Source organism: Rhipicephalus microplus, chromosome 5, assembly GCF_043290135.1.
Source record: "Rhipicephalus microplus isolate Deutch F79 chromosome 5, USDA_Rmic, whole genome shotgun sequence".
NCBI lineage: Eukaryota > Metazoa > Arthropoda > Arachnida > Ixodida > Ixodidae > Rhipicephalus > Rhipicephalus microplus.
The window spans coordinates 18,588,006-18,609,677 of NC_134704.1; the positions used below are offsets into that span (position 1 = coordinate 18,588,006).

General features: G+C 43.8%; 1 protein-coding gene across 1 annotated transcript in view; it reads left to right on the forward strand.

The window, feature by feature from the left end:
- The first annotated feature begins 228 nt into the window (after positions 1-228).
- The window catches only part of LOC119174933 (protein FAM76A-like), a 31,799-nt gene continuing 10,355 nt past the window's right edge, over positions 229-21,672 (forward strand). Inside the window, exons 1-5 of the mRNA XM_037426066.2 lie at positions 229-460; positions 8,895-8,959; positions 11,185-11,248; positions 11,324-11,479; positions 12,549-12,823. Coding sequence (XP_037281963.2) covers positions 377-460; positions 8,895-8,959; positions 11,185-11,248; positions 11,324-11,479; positions 12,549-12,823 — 644 coding nt within the window. The 5' untranslated portion in view covers positions 229-376. The remainder of the gene's footprint in view (positions 461-8,894; positions 8,960-11,184; positions 11,249-11,323; positions 11,480-12,548; positions 12,824-21,672) is intronic.

Here is a 21,672-nt window from a genome sequence, read left to right on the forward strand (position 1 = left end):
GCGTTTACCTCATGACATTTTAGACGATATCTAAATGAACAATGTAATCAAGCTCAAGAATTTTGTGACTTTTGGACGTACGTGGCTGGAACGTTGCAGACTAAACTAAATCATTGCTTAGAGAAAAAAAAATAACCTTTGGTACGCTAGCAATTTTGTACGACTACTAGCGCCACTTTGCAAGTGTGAGTCCTGCCGTTTTTATTTTGTGCTATTGTTAACGCTTGTTGTTGCACAAATCGTCGGAGGACGCCACTGACATCTGAGACTTTCGGAGCAAGGCGTAGTTGCTGTTGAAAACAGTGCCTTTCTTTCTGGTATCGTTGACCTGGAGAGGCCCAATCCGTTTGTTTTATAAGTGCTAACAGCATTTTACATGGCCTCAGCGTTGTTCGCATGCACAAGATGCAACGCACGACACCCATTTGAAGAACTTTCTCAAGGGCAGCAGCTTTGTAAAGTAGGTGAACAGTGCCTCAAGTTCCTTGTTTCTTTTCTGTATTCAAATTCGTTACGTACAATATTCTTGAAAAGTTATTGTGTCATTTGTGGAAGAAATCGCGGCGTACATCGATACTCGCCGACTACGTTTTCCTTTTTTTTTATCATTAGGCTTAGTGCCTCTGCGTCCAGTTGATTCAACAAAAAAAGCTTGTTTAAAGCAATGTTTCGAGTAAATGCGTTTTACGTTACCTTATGCCCACTCCGTGGTTATTTTGAGTGGTGCGTTTCGAAGAATAAAAATGAGACATTCTACGATGTTTGGTTCCGTTGGTATGTGGTATGAAAGGGCAGTGTTACTGTTTCATTGCGTGCTACGCTTTGAATTTATCGTGCGCGCAAATGCGGTAATCCGTGCAATTTTCCACGCGCACTCATCCGTCGAACTTTTCATGCGCACTATACTGTGCGGGATGCTAATAGGTGGGGATACCTCACATCAGATGCTCGTTTGATGTCAGAGTGAATCGTGATGGCCGCTTAGGTTTCCGTGCGGTGATATTGCAAGCCTTTTTTTCGCATTTGCGTGAGCAGGTCGCAAAAGATAAACGCTGCGCTATTAATCGGAGTGGGTGAAATATGAATTGAGAAGCGTAGGCTTCGGTTGGTGCGACGAGATACGGCGCACGTAGTCTCCGCTTTGATTTCCTGACACGCCTAGTCCGTGTCGTTTGAACGAGTTCCGTTAAAACAAGCTGCTTGCGAGTTTTCATAGCGAGATGGTGCAGTTTCTGTTGAATGAAGGAAAGTGCCACTCCCCCCTGGTTGCACGTTTAAGAACCCCAGGTGGTCGAAATTTCCGGAGCCCTCCACTACGGCGTCTCTCATAATCATATGGTGGTTTTGGGACGTTAAACCCCACATATCAAAGTGCCACTCCCACCTGGTTCTGCAAATTCATAGTTATCTAAAACGCCGTGCTTGAAATTATGGAGTTGTCTGTGAAAGTCGCACTGTTTATGACAAACTCAATCAGTGCTTCTAATATGGAAGCTGAATTTTGTTAATCTAGTAGGTTTGAATTCCTTGCTGTGGCAGCCACCCGCTGAATGTAGAAGGAAGCTGGTCAGGTTACATTTCAGACTCCTGCAAGAGTCCTCTGTCAGCAGTGCTTGTAGGGTAACACACAGTCTACTAGTATAACTGCAATCTACTGGAATAATTAGTATAACACACGATCTACTGCACAGACAGATGAGTGCGCGTGCGAAATTGCACGGATTCCCGCATTTGAGTGCACAACCATTTGAAAAACTTTCTCAAGGGCTCCACAACTGCAGTGGAGCACTACACCAGTGGAGAAGTTACACAGCCCTCTCATTTCGCCATTGCATCTGATGGTGTATTCAGTTGGCTGTTTACGAGCACTCTAGAGCACTGTGAAAAGTGGCTGCACCTTCGGTTCTCGGAATCCTCGGGACTACCTTAGTTTGATTCTTTCGAAGCACTCCCGACTGCTCTGACTTCGAAGCGAGTGTGGCACGATCTGACCAGGACGGATCGCCTGACTTATCTGGCCAAATCTCATGGCTGTTGGCAGATGTACCAGTTGAACAGTGCCAACAGTGTGAGGACACATTTCGGAAGAGGACATCACCGGGCACGTGCATTGTTAGTGACGGTTCTGAGCATGTATCCAGGTGTATGAGGCGAGTTCACATTTATGAAGACCTAAGTGCACCTTTAATGTTAAAATAGAGGTGGCAAGCAAAGGCAGAGGAAACGTCAATGCTGTCGTTGCAGCAGCTCGCGCACAGCCACATGATTTGCCTTGAAGATAGAAGCTCGGACTGCGACAATTGTCATATTTATGTGCTGAGCTAGGAAGGTTGTCGCTGTGTCCAGACATGTCATAAATGTACACTGAACTGATCGGCGCCATTTGTGAAAGCGGAGCAAGAATGTCTAGCCGGCCGCTTCCAGCTCTTAGTCACAGCTCCTCTGAGATCGCCAACGGAATCGGTTGGCACGCTGCCTCTGCATTTGGCAACTCTGAGCCAGAGGATCAAAGCGGCCAACCGAATATGCCATAAAATTAGCAGGTTGTGATCATCATAAAGATTTTTGCGTCGGGAAACATCCAGACAATGCTTTCCTCACACTTCACTCTGCACCGTTCCATAGTCCATTTAATGTATAAGACAATACAATGTAGTGCTTTTCTCATTGCTTGCAGCTGACACAGAAAAATTAAGGTCACCTAAAAAAAAGGCGCCTTGTAGGCACCCTGTACGTTTTTTTGCATTCCTGTATTAGTGTAGCCAATTATTTAATTTTGCAGAACATGTCAAATATAGCATGGAAGTTAATATAATTATGGCCTACTGGACACTGTGAGAGGAGTGCTTCCCGTTTCTGAAACGTGTTGCATTGCTCACTGAAAGCACAAGGTTGTATAGGTAATGTGTGACTTCATATAACCATAAGGTCTCCAGTTTTACGGTAAGCATTCCATGAAAAGCATTATAGATCAGCTGTAACTTCCTCCAAAACATACTCACGTGAACACACCACTAGCACATCTTTCATAGCCGCTCCGCTGCGGTGGTTTAGTTGCTAAGGTACCCTGCTGCTGCTCCAGGTCGCGGTATCGAATCCCTGCTTCATTTTCGATGGAGGCGAGAACGCTGTAGGACCCCCCCCCCGTGTGCTCAAATTTGGGTGCACATTAAAGAACCCCAGGTGGTCAAAGTTTACGGAGCCCTCCACTACGGGGTCTCTCATAATCATATGGTGGTTTCGGGAAGTCAAACCCCACGTATCAATTGTCAATCTTTCATAGCATTACTGGCAATTGTGAACTGGTAGCACAGTAAGCAAACAGCCTTGATAAGTCAAAAGTTTGCCTTTCTCTTTACTTTTGACAGCAAGAGAAGCATTGCTAGGTTTAGTTCCTATGATCTGTACTGTGTTGTCACTGGACTGTATCATTAGACTGCAGCAGCTGAAGCTTCCTGTTCCTAAAGCGAAGAATTTGTGAAAAAGCTTGAAAATTCAATGTGGTACTTTCTTTTAACCCTTTCTGAGCCATGTAAAAAGCTTTCTTCTGCTTCTTATTGAATACATCAAGTGTGGAATGTATGCGAGTCCTTTGGAATCTTCAAACACCGTCGACCAAGGTATTTTTTACACTGTCGCTATCAGTTGCCAATATTGATAGTAATAAATGTACGATATACAGCACAGGTTCTATTCAAGACGCCTGAGCTCTCCATTATAAACTGTGTGCCATTGTGGGATATGTGGCTTGTAGTTTGTAATACACATGGTGTCACATGGGAGTTGTGATTGATCTTGATTGGCATCTTTACGCATGCTGTGGGTGTGGGCCAATTGCTGTTGGGTAGTTTAGTCCCGATCAGACTTGACCACCATCCGATCAACAGTGTGACATTGATATCCTAAGAAATATTAGCTACTAACTTAGAGCAATAGGAAGACACGTGAAGAGCACAGGAGGCTGCATACATGGCTCTTGGCATCTAGAAACATGAGAACTTGAATTTCGAATGTTGTCAATGCTTTGTAGGACACACTTTGTTGTGATCATGTGACGCTGTTTTTTCTTTAACACTAAACCCTTACTTGTATGTGAGGTTCCCGTAAAACACCACCGCACTTGGCCAGATTAAATATAGACCATAACTACAGCATGAATCAGCTTCATGAAATTGCTGTTGCTGTAAGTGTTCGGCTGTGTTTGGAGCATTTTTTGAGAACTTGAAACTATTATTGCCTATACCTTGTGGTGCCTAAGAATCACTGCAAGTTTTTCTTCATATAGCCTAGTTTGTTTGTTTTTTTTTTTGCCATAAGTGCGAGAAGTCGAACTTTATAGAATTGTAATCTGAAAGGTGCAAGCAATACAGAGCTGCCAGCGGGTTATAATAAGCAGGAATGGTTGCCTACTTATTTATTCCTCAATGCATTACCTAAACACACACACTCGCACATTTTAAAAGTGGCGTGGTGATATATAGCCTTGTCCTTGCAACTACGTTTAAGTCTTTCTAAACCATATTGAGAGCTGTTTCTTACGTTAAACCTTTTGCTAACCATACAGTTATGCAAAAAATTCAGCATAACACTTTCAGGAGTGATATTTCCATGGAATAATCAGCATGGCATATAATTGTTGTGATTGGGAGGCCATTGAAGGTTTTTGTTAATCGTGCTAGTCCCTGCCATGGTACAGCTTGAAATGCTTTCATGTCATACTCGTGAATACTCTGGCGCATACCCGGTCCACACTGAATTGACTGGCACGTTAGAGCACATGCGAGTGCTTTTTGAGTAGAGGCATCAACAGCAGTAATTGCTTGTTTATGCAAGTTAGTCTGGCTATTCTTCTATGAGTGAGGGATGAGTTCATTCTTCGTGAGTTAGTGCAGATGGCACTGGAACGAATGCAAGCTTTTTAGTCTATGCGTACTGTTAGTGAATGCATGTGGAACAAGTTCATGTAGGGATGTGAGCAAGCAGAATAATGACTCGTGGCTTTTAAAAGGGCGGTAGGACCGAGTGTAGCTTTGGGGAGTGCATATTTTCTGGTCATGAAAATGTCCAGAGAATTTTCCACTGTTTGTGTGTGAATCTTTCCCAAGTAATGGCTTCTGAATGGGCTGCTAAATCACTTTGAACTTGTCACGAAAATGTTGGTAGGTGATGGTGTTGCCCTGTACGGAAACCAGAGGTAGTATAGCACCTGGTAAGCTAGTCTCAAGCAAGATATGTAATGAAGCCGTGCTACAAATGCAAGCCGTTGAGGGATGAGATTACCACAAGTGGAGGGTGTAAAAGTAGATAAACTTTATGAGCAACAGGTACGATATGCTCCATTTGAGAACTAAATACTGCTATGTTGCTGACAAAACGAAGATATTGTGTATCGCCATATTTATGTGCAGATATATTCTTTTCAAGTTTTTGCACTCTTCTTGGTTCATTTTATTTTTATTTTTTGATTTCATGGCCTATAAGAATTGTCTGTGCACTTGTGGGGGTAAGGACGCGGATGCTTTAATATGTGTACTTATGAGCAGTGGCGCAGTCCTTAGAATGTTTCTAGAATGAAGCTTTTGAGTGCCCCAAGTAAAAAATTCAAAACGTCGCCCATGCACTTGTCGATAACTGAGAAAACTATCATGTTGTGGGCTGTAGAACTTTGCTTGCAAAGTGGTGCCATGTGTTAGCAAGTTATTGCTTTCTTACAATGTTGTGAAATGCTTTTGGACAAAGCATTCCATTGTGAATGGGAAACTAGCTGCTTCATTTTTTTCGTTGTGTTCTAGTTTGATTTCTTGTGTATTAAGAGCAGTTTCTTGTATAGTATTAGCATTGTCATCATTTGTGTTCACACTCTGCATTCCAATGTGTGGTGAAAGTTTTGGATTGTGTTGAGCCTTGTAGCATGAGGCCTGTCATGATTTCAAATTGCCTTCATCTGCAGGGACACTGTTCAGTCTCTGCTCGCTCAAAGTAGGTTATGTAGTGAGTGATATTGGGCTGTTAATTCCTGGTTTTGCTGAATTGTTTTCCTAATACAATACAGATGGCTTTGTGCATTCACTGCTTTAACTTGAAATGTTATTGTTTTGCGGTGCTTTGACTCCTTTGGCACTTTTTGTGAGGAACTAAAAATGTCAAGTGCGTGGGAAGTACTCGCAGTGTTCCTCAAGAGTTTCAGCAACTGCTGTTCTGAAATCCTGTTTCATGACCTTTTATTGTTGTCTGAAAGTTAGGACATTCGATCTGCAAGAAACGCTGAATGCTTACAAGTGGCGAGGTAGCCTCGAATTCGGGTTTATTGTGCAACAGTTTTTGCAACTTACACAATGACTGTAATGCTAGATTTGGCATATTTGAAAATATGTGAACCACCCACTCCCCCCTCCTTTTTCTTTCTGCGCAAAACTCTCGTTCGTCCATTTTTGAAAACTTTGCCTGTGCATGCATTTAGCAAAACCACTTGTGTTATGTTCTGTACAAATGTTTTATGTGCCACCACAGCTAGCTCTAGCTAGGCTTGTTTGTCTATAGCAGTTGCCACCTAGAGCGGGTAAGAAAAACTTTATTTTCATGCTCTGTTCCGATCTGTTGTAACATTGAATCTGTGACTCAATGCCAGTTCATAAACTTTTTATAAATTTGTCCTTGACATGTCTTCCCACTTTGCGCGTACTACTCTTGAATATACTTGGTTTGTTATAAATATGTAAAGCATCATGATGCTTTCCTGCATATGTGTGAAATTTGTTTGCTGGCTGCTGAGCCATCTTGTTCAGACTTCTAAGTTGTGTGCATCATTCTTGTTATTCATGGTATTCTTGCACAGCTCTTTTTGCCCGCCTTAAATGTATTTGAGTAGGGTTTAACACACTTCCTGTACTCTCTTGCACTTTCAAAAGCAGTTGCACACTTTGGGGGCTATTTTGGTCCCACAACGTTAAACGTTACCTGGTTTGCCTGTGTTTCCTTAAAACAAAGGCGCCTCCATTGTGTGTAACAGTCTTTGACCGTGTGCCTTCAACAGCGATTATCATAATGGACTCATGATTGCAATGACCTGTCACATTTTTGGTGCTCTACAGTTGGATTTCATGTCAATAGTTCACTGAGGACAAAATGCAGAAACACAAGGGTGATATGAATTGCTTGTTTAAAAATTCAAGATGTGAAATTATATCTACACTACAGCTTGCATCATAATTTCATCAACAATTTCGCCATAATACGCCACAATCATTGCGATGATGTTGTGTGGTGGTGATGTTTGTTCTTGTGCCCTCTCACAGCTCGTAAAGCCCACCATGAAGAGTGCCTCCACACTAGAGAGCTCAGTGCCTCTCGGCAAAGGTAAGGCGTTGCCCGAATTCTGTCTATTGGCTTTTGTCTTGAGCAACTGGGCCGTGCTGTGTGTTGTTTTTGAGTCTCTCCTAGGCGATTGTCAAGGTTGCGAGCGGGTCATTCTCCGACCATGTTCAGTTCGCAATGATGATAGCAGCGTATTGACTACTAACCAAGGCCTAGCTTATGTGATGGGGTTAGCCTGAGCATGCAGTAAAAACAAGGAGATAGTTTCACTTTTTAGTGGTGTAAATCTTACACAAATTATTTTGTTTACTCCTTATGATTGCAAATTATTTTTGTTTAGTTTGATGCTGTCAGATATCATTCCCCTTTCAAAAAAAATTCTGAATGAATTTGAGCTAGATAGAAATAATGAACATTCTGGCATTCCACATAAACTTTACGAAACCATTGCAATATGATATTTTATTGCATGTCCTAGTCTTACGGAAGAAGGTCTTTAAAAAGCTCTCTAAATTTCACTTGTTTATTGTTTAGTTCAGGTGTGTGGCTGACCAAAGAATGATAAAAAAAAGAATCGCTCATAGTATGAATGTCTGTATTTTCAAGAGTGAATGCCTATTAATTTCATGCTTTTAGTTGTGGACATTCTTGCGACGTTTCACGTGAAAATGATTGAGCTCTCAAAATTTGGGTAACTGTCTTAACTTAGTCATGGGTGAAAAAAATCTCCTTGATTAGAAGGCTCTATGACTTTTACCAGTCATTTGATAAATAAAGAGGTAATAAAAAAAGCATGATTAGTAAGCTTCTCAAGATGTAACATGAAGCAATCTTTTTTTTTTTTGTTCTAAAAATGAAGAGGTGAAAAACAACACACAAAGCTGTCCAGTGTGCATGATATTACTATAATAAAAAGTAAATAAAATATGGGCACTGAATTTTATGAACTGGAGGTTGTGTGTGGAGGCACTGCTCATTGTGGGAACACCTCAGGTCTGTGTGCAAATCCTTGTCTCTGGTCTCATTAGTTACATAAAAAGTAATGATCAGTAGTTAAGATTTCTGTATTCACATTTATTACCAGAAAATAATGCTGGTTGCAGTTTCAGCACTGCAAATGTAATACTCAAATGAAAAAAATGGCAACTTCTAAAGCTGTATAGCCAATTTTCTAAAATGTAGAAACAAAGGCAGAAAATTGAGCTGCTTCTGAGTAAATATGTTCAATGGGCCAGTCTGCCACTTGCTGAAAAAGCACTACTGGGGATTGGTCGCCCCTTTCCCAAGGTGAACGTAAAAGAATCAACATGCATGACACTTGGAGTGTCATTTGCTAGGCATTTCACGAGCGTCGTCCCCCTTTTGTCAGTCAAGTCTTTTGCTGTGAGGCTGTGCTATAGCCTCTGTTCAACGTTAAAAATGTAAACATGGTTTTCTTTTTCTTCCAATGTCTAAATTTTGCTCATTCCACACACTGAGCTGTGCCTTCACATTATTGCCGTGCCATTACAGGTCTTGCCCTGGCATCAATATTATGTTTTTTGATACCCACCTACTTCTTTTTATGGTTCTTTTGACAGGATTGCCGCGGCGCTTTTCCCATTGTCAAATGCACCTACTGCCGCACCGAATACCAGCAAGAAAGGTTAGTATTATCTACGGTTGCAAACAACTTGAGCAAACAGCTTTAAGGGCTTCTATCCTCATTGTTGTGACAGTGCATGTGTCAGTACTAAAATGTTGCTTGTCAGGTGTGCTACCAGGTTAAACGGTAGGCATAGCTGTTTAGATCACTTACTGTTTTATCCTAGTACTCAGCCGCGATTCGCCACGGTGGTCTGGTAGTTATGTGGCTTGACTGCTGACCTAGGAGTTGCTTAAACTTATTTCTGCAGCTGATTTTCGAACGTTTTCAATAAATTGGAGCATGGCATGTGTACCTACCACCCAATGATTTAACCAGAACCATCGGATGAAGCAATATTGCAAGTTGGCCTAGCTGGAATAAGTCCCACGCACTCTTTATAATATTTACGCGAAAACATGGGGATAGTCTTCCTGTTGCTCTTCTTTTCTCTTCATTTTCATAAAAATAATATCAAGATGGACCATAAGATGAGTTGCTATTTGATATGCCTTATTTATGTGGCAAACATTATTCTTGCTGTGACTATACATTACTGCCTGTATTTGCAGAACACCATACAGATCCCTTAATAAGCGATGTCGTGAGTAACAAAATAACCACCATTTTTTGTCCAAACGAGTACTTTCTCATTTTAATATTGGTTATGTTAATTTTCTAATGTCGGCATTGTAGATAGTATCCTCGATACTGTATACTTGGCAGTGCATTTAATCAGTGATGCTGTATTTAGTGCTACTTTTTAGTTTTCTTTTAGCGTAATGGCTTGAGGCACCGCTGCATGCTCAAGAATCGCAATCAATGATTGTCACTTTGAAGGCCACTTACCCGTGAAGCAAGAATTATTCGGGAACTGAGACATTACTTGCTCGGGCGTCCCAGTGAAGTCTTGGTGCTGCAACACCCTGTGTTCTGAAAGTCAGCTTGGGGAACAGGGGAAGTGCAAGTGGTAACACAGCGGTAGTGGTTCGCGAGAACGGGGACCTGGTCTCGTGTTGCAGCTCTAAGAACACAACCACCACAGAGGTAGAAGAACTTGCGATTGCTTTGGCAATAGCTCAAAAAGGCACTCGAGTGATTGTTAGTGACTCTAAGTCAGCCATTAAAAACTACGATATGGGCAGGATCTCTGCTACAGCTGCCAAAATTCTAAGACAAGGACCAGTACCCGCAGAGCTAATCTCACTAGTATGGTCCCCGGCCCATCAAGGTCTGAAGGGGAATGAGAAGGCGCACGCGATCGCCCGAGGGCTCACTTTCCGGTTGATCGACGCTGACCAGCCGCCTTTGCGCGAGCAGCCCCTCTCCACAAGAGACGAACTACGAACGTTTCAGGAAATCACCGCACACTATAAACTCCACCGTAAGATTTATCCAGAGGCAGCTAAACAGCTGAGCAAAAAGGTGGAAATTCTGTGGCGAAAATTGCAAACCGGGGTGTTTCCAAACCCTCACCTGTACAGTAAATGGCACCTGGAAGTGTTCAGCTCCTGATGTCCGCACTGCAACAGCACTGCGGGTTTAGTGCACATGGTATGGACCTGCCCATCCTACAATGATACAAGTAGAAACGTAGAATCCTGGGAGGCCTTATTACACAGCCGTGACGCCGAAGAATAGCGTCAAGTCATCGGTCTCGCCCTGACCGCTGATGAGTCCCAAGGGAGTCCGGCCGAAGGTTAGGGGGATGATTGGGGCAGAGGCCGAAGCCTCCTCCCCCGTCATTCTAGACGGGTGCTATAAACGTTATTTCTCTCTCTCTTCTCTCTGCAAGTGGTACATTTTTTTTTTTTGCAGACAGTTGGGAAGATGTTACTACATTCTGATTTTCGTGTTTTGCGTGTGTAAAAAGGCATGCAAACTATGAGAACACTTGGGGCACATGCCATTTGTTCTGTCGCAATAAAACCTCACCTTCTTTATTTCTCTTCTTAAATACATTTTTGTCCATGCCCTTGCTTAGGAGATACAAGCTATACTAAACAATGAGTGTGTGCTTCACATGCATTAAGGAGATGACTAGCTGTTAATATTTTGCTGTCAGTTACTGCTGAGGTATGGAATGATGCAGTAGCAGATATTTTCAATTTTTTTCTGCCCAAGTTCAAGAACTCCTGTTATCTTGAGTGTTCAGATTAATTGCATGAGAGTGAACCTCCATATTGTGCAATGAGTCATTTGAAAATAACATTCCATCTTTTATTTTATTCTTTTCCATTTTACAGTGGCAAAGTCGGTACAGGAGTCATCTGCAAGAAGTGTGAGCAGAATGTAAAAGCTTATGGAAAGGTATGGCTTTCTACCACCTGAGTGGGCACAGCACACGTGTACAATAGACTCAATATGAATCTTTCTCCAATTCAGCCAACAGCCTGCGAATACTGCAACATCATCGCTGCTTTCATTGGCACCAAGTGCCAGCGGTGTACCAACTCTGAGAAGAGATACGGACCCCCTGTAAGCTGCGAGCAATGCAAGCAACGCTGCGCCTTTGACCGCAAGGATGACAGTCGGCGAAAGGTGCGTGTTGGCACGTTGTGGTGCCGGTTAAGAAGTCTTAGCCAAAGCTTTAGCAGGTTCAAGATTTAACTCTTCATTGGGCTGCCCATCGAATTGCAAGTGCGCTCAAAGCACAGTGATTATGACGAGCACAGTCACTTGTCGAGAAAATATGAATCTGAGCCTGACGCGGCATCCGTTTACATACATGAGTACATTACATACATGAGTAACATTATTTGTAACTCATGTATGTAAATGGCCAACACTGATATGAGAGACACCCATGTGCCTACAGTGAAATGTGGGTTGATAAGAAAATGCATACAAGATATCCTGGTTATGAGAGACATCTCACGTAAAAGACAAGTATTGCTGCCCAGAGCATGCTTCTTATAAAGGGGTTTAACTTTAGGTCAGGTCTGTGTAGTACAGGGAGTGCTATATACCTTTCGGATTACGAAGGTTAGAGATTGAATTTAAATCTACTTAAAAATTTAGTGCGAATGGTAAGATGCCTACGTGAAGTCCCCCTTGTCAAAGAAGTCGAGCTTATTTTTGTTATTAGACTCGTAGTTCTCATGCTGTTTGTAAAAAGTCAGTGTCTAATCAACTGAGTGGCTTTAAACAACTGCATTTTTTTATTCTTCCTGAGCATAATTGTTTTGGAGTTCTTCAGTTGCATCCAAATTTCTCACTTCACATTAAGGTGTCTGTTGTATTGCAACTGTAAGGAATATTCACCACTTTCAAATAGTGTATTATTATGAATTCATTAGAGACCATTACGAATCGTACTGTGAAGACAGTTTTGGAGAAGCAAAAGCAATCTTGCACTTTTGTCACGGTTAGTCCTACTGAAGGGGATTTTGTGTGTTGAATTGTTGACACACTTGAGGCAGTACATGCTTAAATCTGCAGAAAATGTTAAATTTTGAGACTGTGTATATGCTTCTATAGGCCAAAGTTTGTTCACACAGTGGCGATGATTCTGGGCCACTTCTTTGTTTCTGTGCATTTTGTTTTTGCCTTTATGTAGCAGCCATTGTGGTTGTATAGGGTTCAATGCTGATGATGAACAATTTTTCAGGTTGAAGGCAAGCTGCTGTGCTGGCTCTGCACGTTGTCTTTTAAGAGGGCCGTGGCCAAGACCAAGCACAATGACCCGATGCGCCATACGGTGCTCGGCAAGGTTAGCTTGACGTCTTCGCACCACCATCACCACGGTCATCACCATCACAGCCATCACCACCATCGGTCGTCATCGGGCTCTGGTGGCGGCACAAACACTGGTTCTTCGACCGGACAGAACCACCACCACCACCGGAAGCACTCCCATTCCTCATCATCGCTCTCCAACAGCAAGTGAGTGGGAAATTATTTTATGGGACAGAAGCCGGTTATCGCAGTGATGTACCTGCTGCTCCAAACTGTGATTTTTGTTTGTAACCGCTCCGAATCTACCCCAAAACATCACCGAAAAAACAAAGAACATCAACTGTGTGGCCAGCTCTCAAGCCCTGATAAAACTGAAAATAATTGATGTTTGCGTGAAATGTGAAAATAACAGATTGCTTTGGTCTCACACTATGTGATATGACAACAGTTACACAGTTAAGGGGGCACACTATTCATAATATCAATCAGGTAATAGAAAAATGCTGAGAGTATAGCCAACCACTATACATAGCCTTCATAGATTACGAGACGCGTTTGATTCAGTATAAATATCAGCAGTCATGCAGACACTGCGGAATCAGGGCGTCGATGAAGCATATATAAACCTCATGGAAGAAATCTACAAGAGATCAACTGCTACCATAGTACTCCATAAAGAAAGCAACGGAATACCAATCATGAAGGGTGTAAGGCAGGGGGATACAATCTCCCCAATAATATTTACCGCGTGTTTACAGGCTGTTTTTAGAGGCCTAGAATGGGAACAGTTAGGTATAAGAGTTAATGGAAAGTACCTTAGTAACCTGCGCTTCGCCGATGATATTGCATTGCTTATTGCATTGCTGAGTAACTCAGGGAATGAATTGCAACTCATGATTACGGAGTTAGACAAGGAGATCAGAAAGGTGGGTGTTATAATCAATCTGCAGAAAACGAAAGTAATGTACAACAACCTCGGAAGAGCGCAGCACTTCGAGATAGGCAATAGTCCACTTCAAGTTGTAAAAGACTGTCTACTTAGGGCAGGTAATAACCGCGGAGCCGAACCACGAGATTGAAGTAACTAGAAGAATAATAATGGGGTGGAGCACATTTGGCAAGCACTCTGAAATCATGACAGGTGGATTGCCACTATTCCTCAAGATGAAGGTATATAACAGCTGCATCTTGCCAGTACTTGGCTACGGAGCAGAAACCTGGAGACTTACAAAGAGGGTTCAGCTTAAGGGGGGACATGGGTCTCGGGGCTCTCTCATTTACCGTATTTACTCGATTCTACCGCGCCCTCGATTGTAACGCGCACCTGGTTTCCACGACGAAAAAAAAAAAGTAAGACGTCGATTGCAACGCGCACCCATTTTTCTCGTTGGCCCGCATGATCACACTACTCGGGAAAACAGCTCCTTTCGGAAGCGTCTTCCGTTTAAATAAGAGGTATGGGGGAAGCTTGTACCCATCTGACGTGCAACAGAGCATTGCCGTCACTCTAGCTTTACCGTGGGCCGATGTCAGCACGCGAACTTGCTTCACCCCGTTCTTCTCGGCGGTTGAGCTGAGTCGACGCTGAGCTGAGAGCAACAAAGTTGGTGTTCCTTCCAGCAAATACGACTGCGGCCCTACAGCCAATGGACCAGGGTGTGATAAGGAACATCAAGTGCTTTTATCGGCGTCACGTGCTGTAGAGAATGATTTTGTGCATGGGCGACAGGAAGGATTTCGGCATTACGCTGCTCACTGCCATGCTCATGGAACAGGTGACCGCGACCACAATCGCAAACTATTTCCGCCACAGTGGATTTGCAGCTGGAAGTGCGCAGGATAGTTGTGACTTCGACGTGGATGGGGCTGAGGAGCTCATGTCAGTGGCATTGCGCGAAACTCTTCGGGGCGTACGTTTTGCCGATTATGTGTAAGTTGACACCGGTGTGTGGTGCCCTGACTGATGAGGACATTATCGCTCAAGTAGCCGGTGTGCAGCCTGTTGCTGAAGAGCCAGAAGGTGAGGAAGACTAAGCGCCTGCGCGCCCGTCAGCTTCTGCGGTGATGGAGGCACTTAATGTGGCACGTTTCTTCACCTTTGAAGAGGGTGAAGAGGATTCCCTGCGCCGCGTCCGCGCGCTGGAACAGAGAGCCGCAGCTGTGGCATTCAGAGAAAAGAAGCAGATGGTCATCGCTAACCTTTTTTTGGCCAATAAATATTTTTCGTGCCCCCACCCCCGAAATCCACCCATTTTTGCTCACTTTCATTTTTTCAAATTTTGTTTAATTTGAAATTGCTCAGCGATCCCTTTGGAATTCGAATTAAGGAGCTTTTACTGTAGTTAGCCAGCACCTGCTCGCTTTAAACTGGCTCCGCATTAGCCCTTTTTCTATGGCTAACTGCATCGTCACGGGCCGCTGTGCCGCTTGCTGCTCAAGCACATACTCACCGAGCAGTTCTTCAATTTGCGGAAACCGACCCTGCTGTGGTCCACTGAAGCCTTTGCGTGAAGCTTCGCTGTTGACAATCTTCTCTTTTTGTTTCCGCCAGTCCCGCACGCACGTTTCGGGAACTCCGAACGACCGCGATGCGGCCTGATTTCCGTCCGTTTCTGCACACGCGATGACTTTTCTTTTAAATGCAGTATCTTGGTGCACTTGTCGAGTTTTTGGAGTCTGACCTTCCATGCCATTGATGCTAATGCATTACAAAATGACTAACTTCTCGGCACACGTACGAAGTGTCGCACATGAGAAACACATAGGCAGAAATGGCCAACGCGTCATGCCGACGCACGTAGGGGGCGGCCATTTTGGAAATGCCGATGGCAATAGAATGACCGTATTCATTTTTTTGTACTCGATTCTAACGCGCATGCGATTTATTAACTCACTTAACCGGAAAAAAGGTGTGCGGTAGATTCGAGTAATTACGGTATTTTTGAACCAAATGTGACAAATGTTGGCATGCTTACTTAGTTTGTTCTCCTGGTTCTAAAAATGTAGTTATTTTTCTGTAGCTTCATTAGCTAATTATTTAGGCAAGATAACAATTTTTATTGTTCTTACCACAATAGAAAAATAACCACCTCTCAAAAATTTACAGTGTGACATAGAGATTGACAGTAGAAAGCACAAAACATATAACATAGGAAGCACTTTTTTGATTGGGTCATTTCTTACTTTACAGTACACTAAACTTCACAGCTCTGAATGTGGCCATTGTGTGGTCACACAAAAGACTAGTTTAAAAAACTTGCATCAAGAAAAATCAAAATCTGCTTCCTATGTTGTGTGCTCCAAACATATAGCTTCATGCTGCAAAAAAAAAATATTCTGCTATCTGTAATAGTTTCCGCTATATTGCAGTAATTTTTATGCAGGGTGTACAAAATTGTAGCTTTGAGAAAAATGAAGAAAACAAAGAATTCTAACATATTTAACTGTAAAAATGTATGTACTTGGAATTACATAACCAATGACATATAAATGAATGCTAGAGAGCCTAAGGAGTGCGACGCTGCAAGCTGATCAAAAATTGAACGAGTACTTCTCGAATCACAGCACAGTAAAGTTCATTGCATGTAACCAAGTACAAAAATTTTTATATTAATATAAAAATGAAGCGGCCCATTAAAAATAGGCTCCCAGCATTGTTTTTTGTGCACATTTAGCTGCATTGTGCAAAAAAAATTACAGCTCTAGCTGTCCTAGGTCCACTTTTACCGAACAAGCAAAATAAATTGGTCAAAATCTGTGCTTCTAGAATAATGCTGTTAAAACTTTATTTCGCTGTTCCGAGTGAAAAATATCATGGCACACATACTTTTAGTCAGTTAATATGCACCGGGAATGTCATAGGACTGATTGTTTGCACGAGCGTGTAGTTTCTTCTAGTCCTGTGGCAAGTTGTCGCCGTGTGCTCGTCTGCCGCGCGGCCGCTTATCAGTTCGGTGACTGTACTGACGGCGAAGTGCGACAAATGTGCGTGCGTCATCCACGATCCGTCAAATTACATGGCGATGTTTTCCGGCTTGTCCAGAATGAGTTTTCTGTAAATGTCGCGAACCAAAGTTGCTCCCGCGTTCATCAATTTCGAGGCTACACGAATACCGAGGTGTTGCCTTCCTTTTCACGTTAGACTGCCCATTTTCGAGCGGAGATCGCGACAACGTTGCGAACACGTTGTTAAAAGCAGTCTACCTGTTGCCAGTAGCCTCCATTGCGGGGGCGGCGAGCATGTTCACCACGAACGGATTGACTTTCTGTTGTTCGTTGACGCACGGTGTACTCTACTCTGACGACTAGTCGCGCAGTTCAAGGTCCTTTCGTCAGGCGGGGGGAACCGCGTTATCGCCTTTTTACTTGCCGTCCTCTAACTGATGAGGCTGCAAAACAAAGCCGCTCTTAGTAACGTTGTCGGCGACCGCCGTAGACTGCGTGGAGTTCGTTATCTTCGTTGTCCTGAGCCATAGCGGGGCTCTTTCTGAAGTTCACAGTGAACGAACGACCGCCACACCCGCTTCACAAATTACTGTAGCACGGAACATCTTTACTGCCGCAGGCAGTCAGTAGCACCATGACAAAATGGCGTACCGTATTTACTCGCATAATCCTCGCACTTTTTTTGCCGGAAACCTGATGCATAGTTGGGGGGTGCGAGAATTACGCAGGAAAAACTTTCCACGAAAACGCAGAAAGCGAAAAAAAAAAAAAAACGAAGTGGCCACGAGGGATTCTCACACCAGCAACTTACAGCACGCTTTACAAAGTACTAATTAGAACTTACCTCAACAATAAAAGCAGAGGTTCAACACAAGGCAAGATTTAAGATTTATTTGAGACATAAAAAGCGGAAGCAAATAGCCGAGAATTAGAATATCATACGAGAAGCTTGTGGGCGTTGCGGGCGTAGCGGTAGCGGTCGGCGCGCAACAGGAGCCCTCAAAAAGGTAAGCGTAGGGCATCAGTATTGGGCTGATGCCTATTTAACAGAATCGTCCGCAGTTTCCTTCTGAAAAAATCAAGTTTACCATCAATCCCAGTTTTAGGCACACGGCAGGCCCAACGCGTCTTGGTGGCTTTCAGCTGCCATCACCAGTAGCGAACACAAAACTCGTAGGCTCCGAAGGGCCTACCGGCGGCCTTGTTGCCATTGTTTAGCGTATGATCTATCACTTGCAACTTGAAGCAGCCGTGTGGCTTCAGTATCACCCCATAACGTGCCAAGATAACCGACACAACATACAAAACACGCCGCAACGCGCACTGGCCACTTTGGCTTGGCTTGGATTGGATTGAATCTCCGTGCAATAGTACGCTTGATGCTTAAGAGATGGCGCCAAATAGCGTGCGCTATCATCATCAGTGGCTGGAACAAGCAGGCGACAAGCAGGCAGTTTTCGGGGGTGCGGGAATTACGCGAGTGCGAGGATTATGCGAGTAAATACGGTATGTCCGTGCGCGTCATGATAGTGAAGCAGACGCCGGAAGCGCCCCTTGGCCAATCGGATGCCTAGGTTTTGTCACGGGCCCCAAGCAGCCAATTTAATCGCGCGCTAGTGCTTCTCGATGACGCGTTTTTGCTAAAAAAACCAATGAGCAAGGCAAGCCAGTGTTGGCGGGAAATCGAAGATGAAGAACGACCCTTCCAAACGAGACCAAGATGAACACGATAGCTCGTGTGTAACGGCAACAGTTCGGCGCGGAATTGAGCGCGATTTTAGCGTTGATTTGCACTCGCATTCATTTCACAGGCATGCTATAAATTGATTTCCCGCCAGAAATAATGACGCGAGAAGCTAGAAACTTCTCAGATAGGTGCAAAAATAGGTACAGATTTTGAAAATGTCAGCTTCGAAAAGTCGATTTTTGTGATTTCTGGTTTTCTCAGACCCGTGTCCCCCCTTAAATTGAGGACAACGCAGCGAGCAATGGAAAGAAAAATGGTAGGTGAAACCTTGAGAGACAAGAAGAGAGCAGAGTGGATTAGGGAACAAACGGGGGTTGAGGATATCATAGTTGAAATCAAAAAGAGGAAATGAACATGGGCCGGGCATGTAGTGCGTAGACAGGATAACCGCTGGTCGTTAAGGGTAACTAACAGGATTCCCAAAGAAGGCAAACAGGTTAGGTGGAGACAGAAGGTTAGGTGGGCAGATGAGATTAAAAAGTTTGCAGGTGTAAATTGGCAGCAGCAAGCACAGGACTGAGTTGACTGGCGGAACGTGGGAGATGCTTTTGTCCTGCAGTGGACGTAGTCAGGCTGATTATGATGACTCTATTTGAGACGAAATGCGAGATATTTTCATGTGTTTATAAAGAAATTTCAGAGTTATTGAGTTTTTGATGCTGATTTCAAAAATGTAATTACTGTTCCTCGATACCAATTAGTTTTTGAGATCCTGAAATTCATCACCTATTGTTTGGTGGTATAATTACGCAATAAATTTGCATTGCAGAGCTACTATTGGCACAAGCCCGTGTACTAATCAACATATGCTACGCAACGGTAGGAGTGCTTTTTTAATTTGATAATTTTAGCAAGGTTTTTCGCACCTTGCATTTCAGTGTTGCAGACACACCCATTTTGTGCTCCAATTTCTGGCAAAAAAATAAATTTTTCAAAGATCTCAATCGAAAATACACACCTACCATTGCATAAACTAAAGATACAGCTACATGTCACAACGGAAATGACAGTCCTAGCTGCTCTGGAGGCAGAGATATCTTTTAGACAAGTTTGCACCTGCAGCAAAATTTGAATCCTGAGAAATCATGAAAAAACACAAGTCTATTTTGGGCAGACAGTAGCATGGAAAAGCTGTTTATTTACAATAATTAGCAAATTCAGCGATTTGAGTCACCTAAATGGCGTTTTTTCAATGCCCGCTGCATGTTTTTCGCAGAGGCATACTTGCGAGCTGATGCGGTCGCCTTGTGCTCGTCTGCCGTCTAGGCTGCTAATCAGTTCGGTGGCGCCTATGTGCCATGATTGTGTGCGCGTAATCCGCGATATGTCGTATAATAAAGCGGTTTTCTGGCTTGTCCAGATTGAGTTGTTGATGTTGCAGACCGAACTCGTGCACTCTGTCATCAATTTCAAGGCTCCAATAGCAGAGAGGTGTTTTCTTTTCACGTAAGATTGCCACATTTTTGAGTGGAGTGGAGGCCGCGGCGCAATATGTTCATCGTTGCGGACGCGTCGTTAAAAGCACTCTACCTGTTGCCAGTAGCCTCCATTGCGCTGGCGGCGAGCACGCTCACCGTAAAGATTGATTTTCTGTTTGCTGAGGCGCGGCAAACTGCACTCTGACGACCCGTCATACAGTTCATGTCTGACGGGGGCAACCCGCGGCATCGGCGCGTTTAGCTATAAGACTGCGCCTTCGTTCCATCGTTGCAAAGATTGCTATCTCTCGTAGCTTCACTTCTGCTTTTTTACTTGCTGTCCTGAAACTGTTGAGGCTCCAAAACACTGCCGCTTTCAGCGACGTCGACAACCAATGGGCTCGTACGTGAGTTAGGCCTACACCAGTGACTCGGCGACCGCCATTGAACGCCGCGAGTTTGCTATCCTTATCCTCCCTGTCCTGAGTGATAGCGGGGCTCTTTCTGAAGTTCACAGCGAACAAACGATCACCACACCCGCTTCACAAATTAGTGAGGCGAGCAACTTCTTTATTGCGGCAGGCAGTCGACAGCATCATGACCAAATGGCGAATGTCCGATGTCGGTGCACGTCACGATGAAGCAGACACCAGAAACGCCACTTGGCGAATCGGGTGTCTAGGTTTTGTTACGTGCCCAAAGCAGCCAATAGAATCGCGCGGTGATGCTTCTCGATGACGCGTTTTTGCTGAAAAACCAGTGAACAAGGAGAGCCACTGGTGGCGGGAAATTGAAGATGAACGACCCTTCCAAACAGGACCAAAATGACCACGATAGCTTGTGTGTAACGGAAACGGTTCGGCCGGGAAAAAGTGCAACTTTAGCGTCTATTTGTGCTCAGATTCATATCACAGGGGGTGTTATAAATTGATTTTGTTCCAGAAATAATGACATGAGAAGCTAGAAAATGTCAACTTCAAAAAGTTTTTTTTTTTTTTGCGATTTTCGGCCTTTTAAGACCCATGTACCCCCTTAAACTTGCTTATACCGAACCTCAACATAATGAATTCTTCTATATAACAAAGCTTTTCTATTGCCTGCCGTTACTCCATAGAAGCACATGTATTTGCGACCTCTGTGTAACAAAGTAACACACGGAGGCACACTTGATATAACGAATTTTCGCCACGGACAATCTGGGAATTTCACTCCCGGATTTTGTCATTTTGGCCCTGCCGCAGATAAAGCGCGAAGCGATGGCGGGCGGCATTTTCGACCCCGTGCATGCAGGCATGGTTTCGCTGCATGTGCGTGCTGTGGCCCCCGGCGACGTTCTGCTTTGTTTTTGTATGTATTTAATACGGACAACGATGTCCCTACCGAGGGGATGTCAAACTAGGTGCTTAAGAAAACTCTCCAAGACCACAGTGACGACGGATTTTCGGAGGTCAATTCTTCATGCGTTTTCGATTGCACGGCAAGCTCGAGGGATTGTAGCATTTGCGATTAGCCAATTAGCTCTAGCAACAACACAATAGCTCATTGAATGCAATGCAAAGAATGTGAGAGCAAAAAATGGTAATGTTCTACAAAGTAAGGCTGGCAGCCAACTCTCTTGGATGCAATGTCATGTAACTCCTGCGAAAACGCTGGTGAAAGAAAATACGGCTGCTACAGGAAGAAATGCTCTTTTCACTCAGTTTCTTTGCATTGAAAGCGCATTGATGCTTGCTGAAGTAGCACGCGTGCCAGCTAGCGATCACCACCGCCCCCCTTAAAATCAAAGTTCATCATTGCTACTTGAACGATTCCCCCCCCCCCCCAGCATTTTTTCTTTTTTCATGCTCATTCAACAGCAGCTCTAACATGCGGGGGGATGTTATTGTATTATCGACTTCCAGGCAAAAGAGCGGGTAAATGTGACCGCTTGGCTTGGGCCTAATCAC